At 45.9% G+C, this 17358-nt stretch overlaps 1 protein-coding gene across 2 annotated transcripts in view; it reads right to left on the bottom strand.

Moving 5' to 3' along the window:
* The window catches only part of samd11 (sterile alpha motif domain containing 11), a 46539-nt gene that overhangs the window by 1972 nt on the left and 27209 nt on the right, over positions 1-17358 (bottom strand). The window contains exons 6-12 of one of the 2 annotated variants that reach the window (XM_061272941.1): positions 15372-15536; positions 11682-11835; positions 4752-4855; positions 3286-3364; positions 2384-3138; positions 1468-1601; positions 49-313 (exon numbers count right to left, since the gene is read on the bottom strand). In XM_061272941.1, coding sequence (XP_061128925.1) covers positions 131-313; positions 1468-1601; positions 2384-3138; positions 3286-3364; positions 4752-4855; positions 11682-11835; positions 15372-15536 — 1574 coding nt within the window. In that variant the 3' untranslated portion in view covers positions 49-130. Of the gene's footprint in view, positions 1-48; positions 314-1467; positions 1602-2383; positions 3139-3285; positions 3365-4751; positions 4856-11681; positions 11836-15371; positions 15537-17358 lie in introns of those variants that run through there. The other variant, XM_061272939.1, reaches the window with a different exon arrangement.

Consider the following 17358-nt stretch of genomic DNA (forward strand, 5'->3'; position numbering starts at 1 on the left):
GGAAACAAGACTCAGCAAAGACTGGATGGCAGCTACATGCTGCATACACTTTGATTCCAACAGAGAGAGAGAGACAAAGAGAGCGTGAGAGAGAAGGCTTGTTTTTTGGGGCAGGCTACTGGTAGGGAGTCTACACTACGCTGACTTTCTCGGATCTACTACCTGGCGCACACAAACACACGCACGGCTGCAGTCTGTGTACCTGCGAGCGAATCCTGAGGGCAGGGCCCAACTTTAGTGCCATGATGCCAAGCAGATGCTCCTCAGTGAGCAGAGCTAATGTCTCCCCATCAATGACCTGCTCCCGGAAAACCTGGCGGAGACACAGCCACTTCAGCCGCAAACACTCACGCATGCACACAACGCATCCACACACGAGCTCGACATACGACTAACACCACAGGTTCATTCCTAATTTTTTTCTTTTTCTTTATCACCGTCGCTCTTGAAGACTGGTGTGGCTATTTGATCTCAATAGCAAAGTCTTCATGTGGTATTACTATTTCATGTTGCAATCAGATGACTGTTTAACTATTTACGAAATTAAGAAATACAATTTGGAAATGTTCCTTCACTTAAAACACTTGTATGTCAAATTATCTTTCCCCGTTGAAATTAATGGAAATACATTAATCTGTTCCAGCCCCTGGACACCTTCTGAAGTAAAACCTCATAATGCTGCCAATTCAACAAACAACTATTTTAAGTCCTATGAAATGTGACTCAGTAAGCTGCAGTAACATTATTATTATTATTTTTTACGCAAAGATAAAAAATATCTACAAGTATTCTTACATTGTCTGTCTACATGTGTTGTTGCACAGTTTGCGTTGAGTTGGCTGCTACCACTTAGCATCTGCCCTAAGATGCTGCCAAAGTCACATTTGAATAGGAAAGTATTACAATAGTAAGTGACATCAAGGACAAATGTTGGAGTAATGTACATATTGACCGTTTGCCAAGGTATAGGTCTGCATGTCCAAATACACTTGGGTCCGAGTTCAGATTTCAAAAGTTACAATTAATGTTCTATTAATCAAGTCTTTTTTTCCATTCATCCATCCATTTTCTATACCGTTTGTCCCCACGGGGGTCACGGGCGTAGTGGAGCCTAACCCAGCAGTCATCGGGCAGTAGGCGATAATAATAAACAATTTTATATGTTTTTTAGAATTGTAATGGGGTTATTTTCAGCAGCCATGAACCGGGGAACAAAACATAAATAAAAAGTCTACACTTCAGCAAGCGAACACATACACACACAAAAAAGTGCACACATACAGTATGTACACACACATACACGTGCGCACACTACTCAATAAACCTGACTCATTGGGCATAAGGCCCATAAGGCGACGCCGTGGTGATGACTGCACACTTCTGTGGTTATTGGTCAGCCTGCCCCTGGCCTCCATTTGCCCTCCTTTTTCTCTCTCTCCTCTTATCTAGTTGTCCGACCGGTCTCACCTGAGCGTATTCAGCACATCCGGCCAGACTGCTTATGAAGCCACATACGTCCTCCACACTCCACTTGCTTAAGTCCTCCATGGGGTTGGCTGGAAGCGAGTCCTCCCCATCCATAAAAAGACCTCCCACAGAGCCTGAGGGCAGCAGTCATTGGGGGGAATCAATTAAAACACGAGAGACTGAGGACTGTTCTGTTTCTTCACAATTGGTACAGACTCATACAAGATATTCTCGGAAATAACATGTTCAGCGTTGCCTTGACCTATTTCTTTCTGCGGCGCTCTTATCACAAATGATTTGACCTCAATGAAATGACTAGAACTGCCATTAGATCATTCCAGCCCAGCATTTAATACCAACAGTATTTTTGCAAGGTGCCCTTTTCAAATGAGCTCAACAGCATTTTAGGATACATTAAAATAATTAAATACAAAGCAAAACAAACATTACAACATGACACAAGATAAACAAATATTTTTTAATCCTCAAAATTTCGCTGATTTTGTTATTTGTTACACAGTTAAACAAATACTAAAGGACAAGGTATAAAGCAGTCAAACTTTCAGACTGCAATTCAAATCTTTTTGGTTAAGGGGACATGTTATTTTCTAGTTGATGTTCAGTTTGACAAAAATCTTCAAATGGGAGTGACAGTATACTGTAAACCTTTGGCCTATTTTTTGGAAGTCTGCGGCCAGTCTATACGGTCTCATTCAAAATTTTGCTGTGAAAAAAAAAGAAAAAGCAAATTCCCACGTGGCTGTGCTGTTGGCGTGCTGTGTCCCCAGGGTCAAAGGCAGGCCCTCAATTGGGGAGCCAGATACGCACACAAAGTGACGCTAATGGGTTTCACATGCTGCTTTTTAGTCTTGTGTGTTTGTGCCTGTGAGCGTGTATGTGTGTGTGAACAGCTCACCCATGTGAAAGTAAGGGTTGATGTAGGGGAATCCGAAGGGCAATGACTGTCCTTGAAGAGCGGGCAGAGGTGGCACAAATCCAGGCGGAAGCTGGAGCTTGACATCCGACTTTCCCAGCGCTGAGGTGAACAGGTGGTGACTGGGCGAGTCGCTGCCAGCTGAACTACAAGATGCGTTGAGCCGGCCTGAGCTTTCATGGCTGTCCTTGGTGCCGTCACGCGCCCCCTTGCCGTCTCTTTCTCTACTCCCTCTGTCCTTGTGTTTACACCTCGACTTAGCACCGTCGCCTCCCCGCCTCTCGTCACACGTTTCTGTTTCGCTGTCCGAGTCCTTCATGTCCTCGTCTCCCTCGCTTCCTCTGTCCTCTCTTCTTCTTTTGCGATGGCCAGCACGGGACTCAGTCTGAGGGCCCCGGCGGAGGGGCTTCCTGGAATTATCAGCGTCTGAGCCAGTGGTGGAGCTCTGCGCTTGGGCGTCTTTGTGGGTGGACAACGTCTTGGGCTGCTCCTGCTGGTTGGCGCTTAGCAGGGGCGCCGTCGCCCCGTGTCGAAGCAACAGCATGGCATTGGAGCTGCGGGCCAGTTCCTCTCGGAGCGGATGACCCTCGGGGATGTCTTGAAGGCTCCGCAGGGCCGGGTGGTCCGAGGGCAGGCCGGCAGGGAGAACGGCAAGCGGGTCAGAGCTCAGCAGTTGCTGTCGCTGGTGAAGACTCTCCAACTCCTTCTGTCTCAGTAACTCGGCTGACATCTCAAGTCTGACGCAGACAAACACACAGTCTCATCAAGTCAGATGTCAACATTTTACAATGCACTTTCCGTAGGAATGACTTATCCGAAAAGAAATCAAGACTCTCAAATCCACAAACACCTTTCAGCTATGACATTGACAAACATCCACACACCTGGCTAGATTCTGCTTCCTCAGTATCTCCTGCTGCCGCACAAAAATTTCAGCTTGAGCCGGTTGCAGGAAACTGTAACCTGATGTAGAGGAAAATAAATCATGAAAATATAATTAATTATGTACATTTCATATTGTTTCTCAAATCTGATATTTTTTACTGTTGGCGCTTATTTATTTATTTATTTATTTATTTTTCATTCATTCATTCATTCATTCATTCATTCATTCATTCATTCATTCATTCATCCATCCATCCATCCATCCATTCATTTATTTATTTATTTATTTATTTATTTATTTATTTATTAAATGTATTTTTTATTTTTACAAGTTATTGACCAATCAATGGTGGTGTTGAAGATGGCTTGCTCTCTTTCACAATGCAGTGTTATGAATCAACAAACGTGAAATTATCATGACTCCATTATCTGTAGGTTGTCAATAGTTCTGTCAGTGTCTGTGTGCTCGCCCCTCCCGTCCTGTGTCTACTCTCAATCTATGTATTAATCACAGTCACCTGCTCTCGTTACCTGTCGCGTATATAAGTCCTGTCTGCGTGGCACACCCCTGTCGGATTGTTCTCGCCTCGTCTGTCGTCGTCGTTCTTGTCTTTATCGTGGCTTTTTGTTAAGTTATTCTCGTCCTTAGTCGAGCTTCTTATAGTCTTCTGTCTTTTGAGTTCTCCAATAAACCCTGGTCCAAGCTACCTTTGGTCGCCCAGCCCCAATCACTTTATGACAGAAATGAGGATTCCACCCGACACCAGCAATTTTATACAAGACTTCAACTTTGTAAGTGTCTCGGATTAACAGAAATGTTTTGATTTTCATTCATTCATAGAGTGATTAGCAATGGCAAAGCGTTAAAATTGTAAGGAAATTCAGCTCATTGTAATGGAGAAAAGCAATATTTGCTTTTGTTCGGGCTGATCCCTCCATTATGGCTGACAAGAAGAATAAATGCAATGGATACAAATTAGCTTGCTTGACTTTCATCATCTAACTCTCAACAGACCTGCCATTTCATCAGAGTTACTGACGAATACAAATATTTTCATAATTGATAAACACATGTATGATTGGTAAGAATCTTAAATTATTACTTAAATGTAGACTTTAGCTGCGGTAGTGTGACAATAAACAGCACGGGTTTGTGTCTGCAGTGTACGCAGCCACTGCCGGTTCTAAACCAGATGAAAATAATGTGTGAGTGCATCAGGATGGTTATCCGGTGTAAAAACTGCTGATAAATCGTGGAAGTGACTCACCGTGGAGATAACTAACAACTTAAAGGTATATTTTCTAATAGCGAGAGTTCGAGTTTGAGCAAACTGACTTTGAAATTGGAATACACAGAGGTTGTTGTGTGTGACATTCGAGACAACTCTGTGTATTAACAACCACACATTGGAAACAAATGCACGCATTAGCAAAAAAGGTGTTAAACTGTCAAATGAGGACTCACCGGGGGCCTGGCAGAGAGCTGAGGGCAAGCCAAGGAAAGGAGGCCGCAAGTGAGGTCCTAACGCGATGTGAGGTGAAAGGAGGGGCGGAGGTTGGGACAGTTCCCTGTGGAGGCAAATAAGAAAAGAAAATTCGTTTGAATTTAAAAGGCCCTGCGTTCATTCCAACAACCATGTTATTGTTTTCCTCGCTTCGTCGTGCGCCTCAACCCTTCTCGTGCGTGTGCGTGCTGCCACATCGATGTGTACGGTGTATTTTTATCAGCCGTGTTCCAGAGGCCCCGACGTCGCCCAAGTGCCTCATCAGTCTTGTCAGGCTGCAGCAAGCACCGCTGGCCATTGCTGTACCCTCCATTGCCCGCTCACACACAAACACACACACGCACATACACAATTGCGCACACATAATGAGAGCTGAATGCACAATGCCAGTGTGTCATGCTCTGACAGCTGGGGCGGCCCCTTGCATCTTGACCGGGGCCACGGGCTGAAGGACCTTCTAATTAACACTCATCCCGCCTCTATTCGTCCCGTCACCCCCCTTCCCCTCCCCTTTTGATGCCCCCATTCACTCCCTCCCGCTTTCCAGGCCAGCATTGATGCTGCTAAAAAGATGGCGCGTCCCGCAACCTCAACTTTTGAAAAGGCCTCTCCATTATCCCCCTCGTCCTTTGTCCTCGTCAAGGGGGGGAAGGCGCCTCTCACCTTTCTCCCACTCAGTGTCTCTCTCCTTTTTTTTTTTTTTTTAACCAAACCATCTCTTTTTGTTCTCTGTCCTTTATGAAAAAATGGGTGCTGTTTGTGCCCTTTTTTTGCCTGCTCTTCCCTCCCCTCTTCATCACTGCCCATTTCGTTAAGTTATGCTCTCCTGGATTTATTTTCCCAGTTATTTGTACATCCTAACAGTTAGGAGATTTTTTTTATTTTTTTTTAAAAAGCTGAAAGAATAATGAGGCTTCTGCACCTTGACCTCTTGACAATGTCAAAATATATATGTAACTTGAGGAAGACAAGGTGGAGAAGATCGCTCGCAGCCTGCGAGGTGGCAAAGGATATGCCTTTTTCTATTGGGGGCTTTCAACTGGGACTACCACGAACGACTATTTTGCTAGTCGACTAGTACCCAATAGCACGAGTCGACTAATCTGAACAAATGCCAATGGCAGCATATTGCAACAGCCAACAGCTGCTCTTATATGACACCATCATTAGATTACAACTTGAGTTGTTTTAGCTATTTGCAAATTGAAGATAAGATTCAGAACCATGCTTCAACCAGTATTATGGGTGGACTCCACCCTAACTCTTGGACTCTGTTGCAAACGCCACGACACTGATTAGCCGCAGTGCTTCTGTTTGGATGACCTAGATTACCACTTCTGTGCAATGTTCGTCAGGAAAAACAAAATAGTAAAAATAATGACGATGTCGACTATTAAATTAACCATAGCCAGGTCTGGTCAACTAATTTGGGAAGTGCTACTTTAAAACTCTCTCGATATAGTCACATTGGTCTCTGCTGCCTTTCTGTCCTAGCGCCACTCAGCTGTGTGTGAGCCCGTCGCCACACACAGACACATATGGGAATGGAACAGAGGAAAACAAAGTGGGAACCAACGACGGGACGCGTGCAACCGCAAATATTGTTTTGTAACCATGTTCAAATTAGCTAGCGCCTGCTTGTCTCTTGCTTGGCTTAGTGGCGAGGGAGCGGAACAGCTTGGACGGAACACTCGCATGCAAGGACGAGGGTCTGTGATGGTTGTGAGCTATTGGTCTGAGTGTGCATGTGCGTGTGCGTGTGTGCGTGCGTGTGTGTGTGTGTGTGTAGGGGAGGGGGTGAAAAGCATTCATCGATCGCCTGTGCCGCTGAAATGTTAATGCTAATCGTATAACCGCTCTCTCCGGCGGCGCCTTGCACTCCTGTGGCAGCTCCAATTAATCTTGGGTGAGGGCTGTGGCGCGTGACCCCAGGGCCGCGGGCTGGGGGCCCCACTAGCCGCTTCTTATGTAATTACACCACCCAGTGTGTAATCACCTGGTTTAATCCCTCAGGGCAAGCAATTAGCCTCACGACGCGCAGCTCCACGAGGCCACGCCGCGGCTCACGCAAAAACCGCCATCAACCCCCACCCGCAGTCAGCTCCCCCGCACGCCAAACTGCCTCAACTGCCGCCTCTCAGATGTTCCCTTTTCTTTCTTCCGTCTCTTTGCGCCGCCCACTGTTGCCTAGCGTTAGGCCACAGATGAATAACGGTCAATTAAAGCTGCATGACTGGGGCTGCCAGGCGTCTGCGCCACCATAATTAGGCCTAATCACGGAGGGCGAGGGAGGGAAGGCGGGAAAGCAGCGCGCCTGACACTCCCTTCCTCCATCTCTCATTCTTTCGCTCCCTCTTTAGAGCGAAATTTGGACAGACAAGTGGCGTGGCTTGGTATGTTTTCTTTTTGGCCTTTCCATACATTCCTATTGTACAAATGCAAGGTGGACTCATAAGAACGCAAAGCCCCATGGTTAGCCTGTGTGGGCGTGCGTGTGTGTGTGTGTGGGGGGGGGGGGGGGCACTCGCTGTGCCGCCAGTGAGGCCAAGGGCTTCTGGGAAATTCACTCGTGTGTGACGACCTGTCAGAGTGGCGACAGCGTTCTTGTCCTGAAGCAGCCCAGGCGAAGTGTGTGCGTATGTGTGTTTTGTGATGTTGTGTGTGTGCGTGTGTGTGTGTGTGTGTGTGTGTGTGACAGGACTGCCCTTAATGACGGGAGCGTGGGGGGATTAGGAGCGCCGCGCGGCCGCCTTCGGCTCCTTCTCCGCAGGAACACATTTACACAGGAAGCTCATTAAAATGGATGAGGCTCCCTCCTCGCTCACCGCCCGCCTGCCCTTACTCCCTCCCTCCCTTCCCTTATCTCACATTCTCTCCATCGCCTCACTCCCTATCTTGCTTCATCTCTCTCTCTCCGTCACATCGTCCTCTCGCCTTCTTCGCTTTTTCGCTTTTTCGCTTTTTTGCTCTGGCTTCCTTCTCTTCATCCCCATTTTAAGCCCCCATGTTTTCGACTTCCTTCCTCTCTTTATTTTTCTCCATCCCTCCCTATTTGCCTGGCAGATGCTCGGCGAGCTTAGCGCCATTTAAGGCCAGACAAATGGAGCGCCAGGCTCTAAGCCCATTGAGCGGCCCTAATGATTTGTTTTTAACAATGGGCCCTAATGGGCCCAAGATAATCAATGATGAGGGGTCGAAGGAAAGGTGAGCCATAGAAAGAGTTAGGGAGGGAGTTTGCCGCCTCGACTCGCTTCCTTAGCCACGGCTTTTCATTCCACCAATTATCTCTATTTGAATTCTCTCTTCAATTTGCTCTTATTCCACTTTGGGTTGCTCTAGAATTTGGTTCCTGTTCTTTCTTTGTCCTGGTTTAACACCGTACGGCCTCTTACCACTCATGTGTACTCTACTTAGAGAAAAGGATGATGGGAATGTTCACACCCATCTACCACTCAGCTTGTATTTAACATTGCTAAGAGTAGGTTTGCCTCATCCTAATACCGTTTTTTTCCGTGTATAATGCGCAAAAATTTAACTAATTTATTGTCCTAAAATCTGGGGTGCGCATTATACATGGGTACAATTTTTTTTTTTGTTTGTTTTTTTAAAGAAAATCATGGTAAGACAGGAACAGAAACCAAACAGACATCATGACAGTAACACATGCAATGATCCGACGGTGAGCGAGGGGCAGACAGGACTTAAATACAAAACACATTACATTGATTGAGGTGACACAGGAAGGGAGGGGCGATGCGAACAGAAACTATGGCAACCTAGACACATAGCAAAACTGGGGACGAGACATGACAAACCTCCCTCGAAATAAAACTTGAAATCACCTTTCTTCTTGTTTGTTGTCAATCGCGCATCGCATTCAGCCATCCTGCCCAACACACTTAGTCAATAAAATTCATAATTGAAGACACATCGTTTGATGCGATGGTGCAATCCTTGATGGTGTGTTATTGTCAAATATTGTTTGTTTTTTAATCTCCATCCCGGACCGGACGTCATACCGAGGCAGTATCACTGCGCATGCCTACTATGTGCAAGACACCTCAGCTATATAAAGAGCGAGAGTTCAGTTTTCTTCCTATTAGTTTCAATTCACAGTTTAATTAGCAGTTTCAATCAGCAAATAACAAAATGCGTATTACAGGTAATATTTTATTTCACAACACTTTGCCTTGTTCCTTTCGTCTCTACCGTTCACTTCAAACACGCTCCATACGAACGCAATGCTCTCGTATCAGACGCTTGCTCGATCACCTGCTCGTTTGCTGTCACAATGTACCCTACACAAATCCGAAACATTTGTTGCGGCTCCGAGTCACGACGAGGGGCAAGTTTTAGTTTCCAAGGGTGTTTTTATTCCTCTTCAAGGTCTCTCCCATACAGAGCCGCCTTTTTCACATGTCCGCACGCCTTTTTCACATGTCCGCACTGATCGCGGTGGTGCCTTTACGGGCAGTCAGAGAAATCAACGCCAACAAAAAAAAATACATCCAGCCTAGTTAAGACCATACCAAAGACTATAAAAATGGGACCCATTGCCTCCCTGCGTGTGTGACGATCATTGGGACTTAAAAAAAATAAATAAATAAATAAAATTGGGTGCGTATTATACATAGGTACAAGCTTTTTTCCAGCATCAACATGCCATTTTCAGGGTGCGTATTATACATGGGGGCGCATTATACACGGAAGAAAACGGTCATTGTAAGATGTACATACTGTATGTATGGAAGCTGAGACTTAACTGCAGACAAAACCAAGCCTTTATCTCAGGGGTGTCAATCTCTTTTTTTTCGCGGGCCGCATATAGTCATAGTTAGAGTGCCATTATGACTCTCAACCCTAATAAATGTATGAGCACCTCTCATATTATATACAGTTTAAGCTACAAAACAAACTGACAAATAACTTGTTTTCAAATCAGACTAGTTAAAACTGGTCAGATATTGAGAAAAAAAAAAAAGAAATTTAAAAGTGAAGACAATTTGCAATTCTAGTAATGACACACGAATTTGATGCACAATTTGTCTTCGCGGGCCACATAAAATGATGTGACGGGCCGTATCTGGACCCTGGGCCTTGAGTTTGAGCTTTATCTGAAGAAGACATTTGATTCGGACGACTGCTAATACTCATACTTGAGTTATAAGCATCACGATGCTTAAAATGTGAGAAGGGTTGCACTTGTTGCATGGAGGCAAGACCGCGCACGATAGACTGCCAAAAGTGACTGAACTGCCGAGCAGCGTGCGAAGTTTGGAGTAATCTGACCATCGGCAACTAGTTTGTAGTAAAGGACCCAAAAGTCCGACGTGGTCTGTCTCAGCACTTAGTGGTTCTCCTCCAAGTTTGGATGAAAAGTGAGCAGAGGTCAACTGCCACAGGAAGTAAATAAAATTGAGTTAACTGGGGAAATCGATCATTGCCAAAAGCCTTTCAAAAAAAAAACTCTCACTCTCCTTTGTTTCTTGTGTTGTGGCAATATACTTCTTCCGTGACTATCGCACCACCATTTTGTGGTTCATTAAAAAGCAGGCCAGTAAACTGAATGTAAAAACCCAAAACCCAAAACAGGGTGGCCGTTTTTCAGTTGTAACACATCAGTGTGCATTGTGCGATGAATGCTCCGTCGCTTTTGGCCACTTCACTCCATGTCCAGCAAATTTAAGATTTCCAATTGCATCTTTTTGCAATCTTTTGTTTAATTATTGATGATCAGAGCTGTCATATTGAAAAGTGGCCTACAATATTGGAGAACAGGTGGAATTCTGCTCCTAAGTAAATAAAGGCCTTGCATTGTACACTTACAGAGACACTTTATTTTCTCCTTGCTTCTTTCATTCTCTCATTTGGACAAAGGTACAATTAATGCCAGGTGCCCTTGAGCCCATTTTGTCCTCCATTATAATCCCTCCGAAAAGTGTGTAGTTCGTGAAGAGGTTAAAGAGGAGACAGGCGGGAGGCTTTTGATTGTGGGGTGAGGCCTATCCAAGCCTTCCTGGTGCTGTGTGGCTAATTACATTGCTCTGCACACACTAGCGGCGCATAGCCGCAGCTTGCTGACCACATTTGCACTGCACCATGTGCCAAAAACACACACACAAATCATATTCACACAAACAAAGCCAAATTCAATCCGCATATGTGGCGTACATAACGTTTGAATACGTAGCGTGCGCAGACACACATGCACGCACACACACGGATGCACCCCCCCCCCAATAGCGCACCAGGAGGCCGCTCCGCTTCCTGCTTATCCCCACCCCCTTCCCCTCACTATCCCCCTCTCGCACAAACATACCCCCCTTCTCATCCTCCCTCCCTCCCCGCTGCCGCACCGCCGACCCATTATCGATCCCCCGCCTCTCCCCGCGCCACATAAATAATCGACAAGCAATTATCCGCCCACTCCCGCTGCCCCCGGCTTTGTTTGGGAGGCACGGGGGCCAGCGCTGGGGGTAGAGAGGGAGGGGGGACGAGCCGGTACGCAGCCGTGCTTCTCCACAGTGGTCGGCAAGAGGTTATTTGGACATCCTCTCTCTCTCTCTCTCTCTCTCTCTCTCTCTCTCTCTCTCTCTCTCTCTCTCTCTCTCTCTCTCTCTCTCTCTCTCTCTCTCTCTCTCTCTCTCTCTCTCTCTCAGGCGCGCGCGCACACACACACATTTGCTCAAATCTTTCTCAAGAAGATGGTAACTGACCCACTTAGATGCTTTTCTCACTTAGATGTTTTTTCTATTTTGTTCCTGCTGTTCCCTCACATCAACCGTAATGGCCACTTGTGTGGAGGATTTTGGTGACAGGGTTTATTAATGAATCACACTCGCGATGCAAACTAACTCGGGGCCGGCAAGTGTTTACGGGAGTTTCCTCACCTGTCTGTGTAATGTGCATCTCGGTGCTGCGGTAGGCCCTGCTTGCGTCTCTGGCTGGATGACGAGGAGCTGCCTCCCGTGGGCAGGTGAGCTTCTAAGGCCGCCGGATTCCTCACCGCCGCAGCCAATGCTTCCTGCTGTGCGCGCAGCACGTCTGAGTAAAGAACAAAGATAGAAAACATGAGAAGTGGAACAGGGAGAAAGCAGGGTGATGGAAGATTGATGGTTGAAGCAAAGAGGAGAAATGAGAAAAACAAAGAGAAAGATGTAGATTTAGCATCCAGTGGCTAATTTCCATGTAGACAAGCAAAAAATCCCTGTAAACATCTATTTAACACCCATGTTGAGTGGGATGTGCATTATTCTCATGTTTGTGACACGGGAGGAAACAGGTATGTGTGCGAAGACACACATTGAAGGGCCCCATATTTGTATTTGTCAACTTGAAAACATATTTGTGAATTAGAGTATCATTTGTTCAGATGAGTGAACATCATCGCCATATTAGTTACAGCCTGTTTTAACTTTTCAAGAGTGTGTTGTGTGGGGCGGTAGGGGACACTCAGAAAGGGCCAAATCAGGAAGCAGTACAATTGCACATAGCACAGTGCAGATATCCACCAAGGCCAAACACTCCAGATTGTCAACATCATATACACTCCATTCAGTCACACATTAAACAATGACAAATTGCAATAAAAAAAAAAAACATTGTTAAGTCTGAATTAATTTCTGCATTTGTACCTACAAGGGATGGATGGATGGATGGATGGATGGATGGATGGATGGATGGATGGATGGATGGATGGACGGATGGATGCAGGGATGCATGCATGGATGGATGCATGGGTGGATGCATGATGCGTGATACATGCATCATGCATCATGCATCATGCATCATGCATCATGCATCATGCATCAATGTATGGATGTATACTGTACAGCAGAGATGAATGGTCGCTTGTGTGGTTCTCCATCTCACCCCAACAACCACAATGGTCCTTTCTAGGCACTTCCTGCCTCACGCTTCTCACCAAACCCTGACCTCTGGTGCTCACTTCGTTTCATCTCCTACCTCGCCTTTTGTGCCCCAGCTTCCTTGCTTCTCTCCCAGACGAGACCTCATCATTATTGGTTGGGCCAGGCCCCACCACGAGACAAGGCGTCTAATGAGAGAAAAAGCTGTGCTCTCTCTCTCTCTTGCTCGCTCCCTCTCTCTCTCTGCTCCTCAATCTATCTACCCCCTCCCATTTTTAATTAGACAGATCCCTCAGGTGCCAGCGGGCCATTTCCGCCGCCTGTATGGGTGTTATGTGTGTTTGTGTGTATCGGGTGATTTAAGTGCCGCCTGTGTGTGTGTGTGTGTGCGCGTGTGTGTGTGTGTGTGCGTCCGTGCTGAACGGGCGCCGTGCTTGGGGGCGGGATGGGGGTGAAGCGACAGATATTAATGCGGCCGAGCTCCGGTGTATCGATCTGTTTGCTGCGCCAGGCCACAAGGGACTCGGCTGGCGGCAGACAAGGTTGTGTGTGTATGTGTGTGTGCGTGTGCGTGCGTGTGTGTGTGTGTGTGTGTGGAGGTGGTGGGGTGGAGATAAGAGAGGGATCAGAGGGAACCGGAGCCCCAGAATGCATGCACATACGATGCAGGGGTGACACGTTGGAAGCGTTGACCTCTATGAGTTTTCTGTAGTAGCGCTGCTCACCACACTGGCTATTTTAGACAAGCACCTCAGCTAAAGGGATATTATTGATGATAAAGTCTTCCCAGGGTTTTTTTCATGGTTGCAGTTAGGACAGGAACAAATTCTTAAATTGGGAAATTTCGTTTTGATGGTTGACCACATCGACCAGTGCCACCAAACAGATAGTAGTCAAACTTCTATGTAGCACTGCATGTAGCAGCAATTTTCCGTCCACTAAAAAAGCAAACACACACTAGGAATCACAAACATTTCTTCCTCTGCATGAGTTATTTTGGGAGGTCCCATTTCGCCAGACTGGGTCCATATCGCTTATCCTTCTTTTGTGCATTCTTATTTTTCTCTTCTGCATCATTCCTGGAGTTGATCCAGAATCCTTTCAGTTCAGCCTGTGAGAATGCAGAGGAGTGGCGCGCCGATGCAGCTTGGCCGGCCTTGTGATGAGTTTGGTGGACTGGCAGGTACTGAAAAGCCCACGTCCAATCCGCTCAGCACAGAATACGCAGCAAATCGTGAATCCCTCCACAATGCGGCAAGCTTAGGCAGAAGTAAATATGCAGTTTGTCACGCTTCATAATTTTGACTGATTGTACTTGGAGCAATCACAAGCTGGAGTAGTCGATTTGTCTGGCGTGATGATAAAAACATGAAGCATATTGTTTCAAATATCAGTCAACTCAGACACAAGACTGACTCGTGCATCCGTCCCTTCACTTTCAACTGGATCTCCAACACTGTTTTTCTTTTTTTCTTTTCTCTCCTCACAAGCCTCTTTTATCATTTGACGGCACAAAAGAAAGCCCTGCTGGCTATTTCAGCAAGCAAAACCCCCGCCCCCATCCTCCCCAAAAACTGCCCAGAGAGAACGTGCATCTCACAACACCTTGCACCTACAAATCCACACATGAACAGACCTCCATCTCACCCCCCGTTTCACGCACTTTCATTTTCTTCGGCCGGCACTTCAAACACATAAAAGGATGCTCTGTGGGGAGCGAGGCGGAGAAGAGAAAAGGGGGTTGCAGGATTTGAGAGGCTCGTGTACAAGAGACGACGGATGGTAGGTTAGGCGCTTCACTTGGGGCCCCAGGTCAGTGTCAAGGGGCCCAGATTAGCGTTTGCCTTTTATGACACAAAACAGTGACGGCTCTGTCTCAATTTTGAAAGCAGCTCTGACTTCCAACTGGAGAACTGAGAGGCCAGGTAGGTAGTTTCATTGAATATGTTTACGGTAAAGAAAGAAGTCTTGCAGTGGATACAAGTTTTGTGACCAGAATCACTTCTGTGCAACACCTCATGTAAGAATGGACTGGAAATGAAAAGACAAAATGTCAAAGTTAACAACAAGAATGCGCTTTCATCTGCCTCATTTTGGCAACATTGCTGGACAAGTATGAGAGTGATCACACTGCCTCCTTTAACACACCAAAAAGGAGGTCAATAGATCTTTATAACATCATTGCTAATCAAATAAAAATGAGATTAGCTTAAAACTTCAATTAGAGCTGGGCATTGAACAAATTTATGCCACTACACATAAGCTTGCGAGGAACAGGAAGGACTTCCTGGTTAGTGGTTTACAAAAATGGATGCCTGGTTAGTTGAACAGCAACTTGGGTTTAATTTTCCCTCCCAATTGCACTTCAGTTAAGCTTAACTCAGTAGATGTTATCCCTCTAGAAAAAGAAATTGGGTCAAACTGGAGGTTTACTGGGTATTGAGAGATTTAGGGGCTTGAGGTACTGAATCAATAGCGCCGTTGATGCATACCACTTGCGGGTGTTGCTAATGACAAAGTGCCGGTGATCAGAAATCAATGAGAATCCCACCTTGAGACAGAGTGGGCAATGCCACAATTAGAAATGTCAGTTGGACCTCTCAATGGTAGCAGGGATTATAGCAAACTGCCACATACGTATCTGTGATGGATATTTTGGTTTGTGCAATTTGGTTTAAAAATGCAATCACGTTAGAAAGAGAGCAGACTGACCATGTCCGGGCAGTCCCATGCTGCTGGCCAGCTGGTAGAGGCGTTGCTGCTGCTCCTCGTAGGATCCATGCTCGCTGAGCGCTGACATCATGCGCCTGTAGTGCTCTTCGGGGCTCATGTGGCTGTGGCTGCCACCTGCCTCCCCCTCCGGGCTCTGTGCGCTCTCTGGGGACGGAAGCAGACCAACATTGTGATCGATGAGGACCATCATTGAACTGCCCTTATTGCAAGCCAATAAGAAAGAATGAATTTCTATTTTCATAAGTAACGTCATTTACTTGCATTCTTCTCTACAGACAATTGCCTTCAACATTCACATCCACTACAGAACGACATGTCAAAGATTGACACGTAAACCACCTCACCATGGAAATTTGTACATTTTACACCTTAACAGAAAATGTAAGCGTCTTCAAGTTAAGTGTGTGGAAAGTTTTTGTTTGTTTTAGTTTATTCATGAATATGCCAGTGCTGCTTGACTGGAGGGCTTGTTGGATGAAGCTGTTCCTTTCAATTCATGGATAATCTGTGTCTGTTTTTTGTTTCTTTTTTTAATTAGAGTTTCACAGCTAATGGGCACTTGCCTGACTGACACTTGTACAAGCTCTGCCAGAAAACGTGGCAACAGCAAAGGGACACAAACTGGGTAGGACATTTATTAGAGTGTCCACTCGACTCTAGTCAAGAGTATTTATAAGTAAGTCTGAAATCTGGTCAGGTTGCCACACGTTCATTGTTTGTTCCAAAGAGGACTGATGACGTTAAGTTCAAGTTCTTCCACACCAAACTCATCCAACAAGGCATCTACATTGGACAGAAAAGGACCTTACCACATTGATGTCTCCAAGATGGATTATAGAAATGTCCAAAAGCTCTTGTTAAGATAAAGGATTGAAAACGAGGCAAAACTGAGGATGAGCATGTACTGGGTTTATGGTGAAGATGGAGCCTAACATCTATCTGGCTGCCAGATTCTGCATTTCATTTGACCTCCCTCCTCCCTCTTTGTGTCAATAGTAACATGATCTAAGGTAAGACGGAGGGCTATGTGGAGGTGGTTGGGGAGACAGAGGATGAAAAAGGGGCTATTTTTACCTTCCTCCTTGCTCGTGAAACCTGAGCCTGGCCCTGAGCAGGCGAGCAGAGGTGGCGCTAAGGAGCAGCCATAGCGGCTGGAGCAAGCATGAGAGCATCTCCGTCTCCACCGCCAAGCGTCCGCTAATCCACCCAAGGTACTCAAGGCTCTAATGTATGTGCATGCAACTAGTCTGTGCTTGTCAAAAGTTTTCCTACCCTGTAAACAGCAGGGGGGTGACGACTTTGCTACAGAAAGAACAACAGACATCATTTACACAGCGGCATCCAATCTCACCGACTACCTCCATCTGCTCTCCTCTCAGTCCATTTCTCCACATTCATTACTCATTAATGGTTATTCTCCGTCGCCGCCACACACACAGACACACACACGCAGGTGTACGTAATGTCGGGTTTTGGGTGTGGACGCAACTCAGAGGTTCGCAACACGAATGGATCAAAAACTCATTACAGATTTGCTTACGCACAGAGGAACTACAGCAAGAGTACTGAACACTTAAAGGACATTTTGTTAGTTAGCTGAACACAAATGTTCAGACACGCTGTAACAGTATTACATATTTTGAACAGTAACAGTAACACAATGTTTCCTATGGACAATGGTTGCGAACCATTTAGAAAATGATAACTTGTGTTCAGAGTTAGTAAGAAAACCTAATCACTACTATTATGGCATGAATGACACCCTCCATTGGTCTTGTTAACGGTGTTGTGCTCACTTATGGCTGCATTTGCCACATGTTAGCATCTACTAGCAGTGTATTAATCCCGGTTAGCCATCTGTGTACCTCGTTTGTTAAATGTGTTTTAACCTCCTCTAGGCCTGTGTGTTGGATTCTTGACTCTAAATGCCTATGACAGTCACTTGGATTTTTTGGGGCAATACTAC

The sequence above is a fragment of the Syngnathus typhle genome, linkage group LG2, assembly GCF_033458585.1.
Source record: "Syngnathus typhle isolate RoL2023-S1 ecotype Sweden linkage group LG2, RoL_Styp_1.0, whole genome shotgun sequence".
Classification (NCBI taxonomy): domain Eukaryota; kingdom Metazoa; phylum Chordata; class Actinopteri; order Syngnathiformes; family Syngnathidae; genus Syngnathus; species Syngnathus typhle.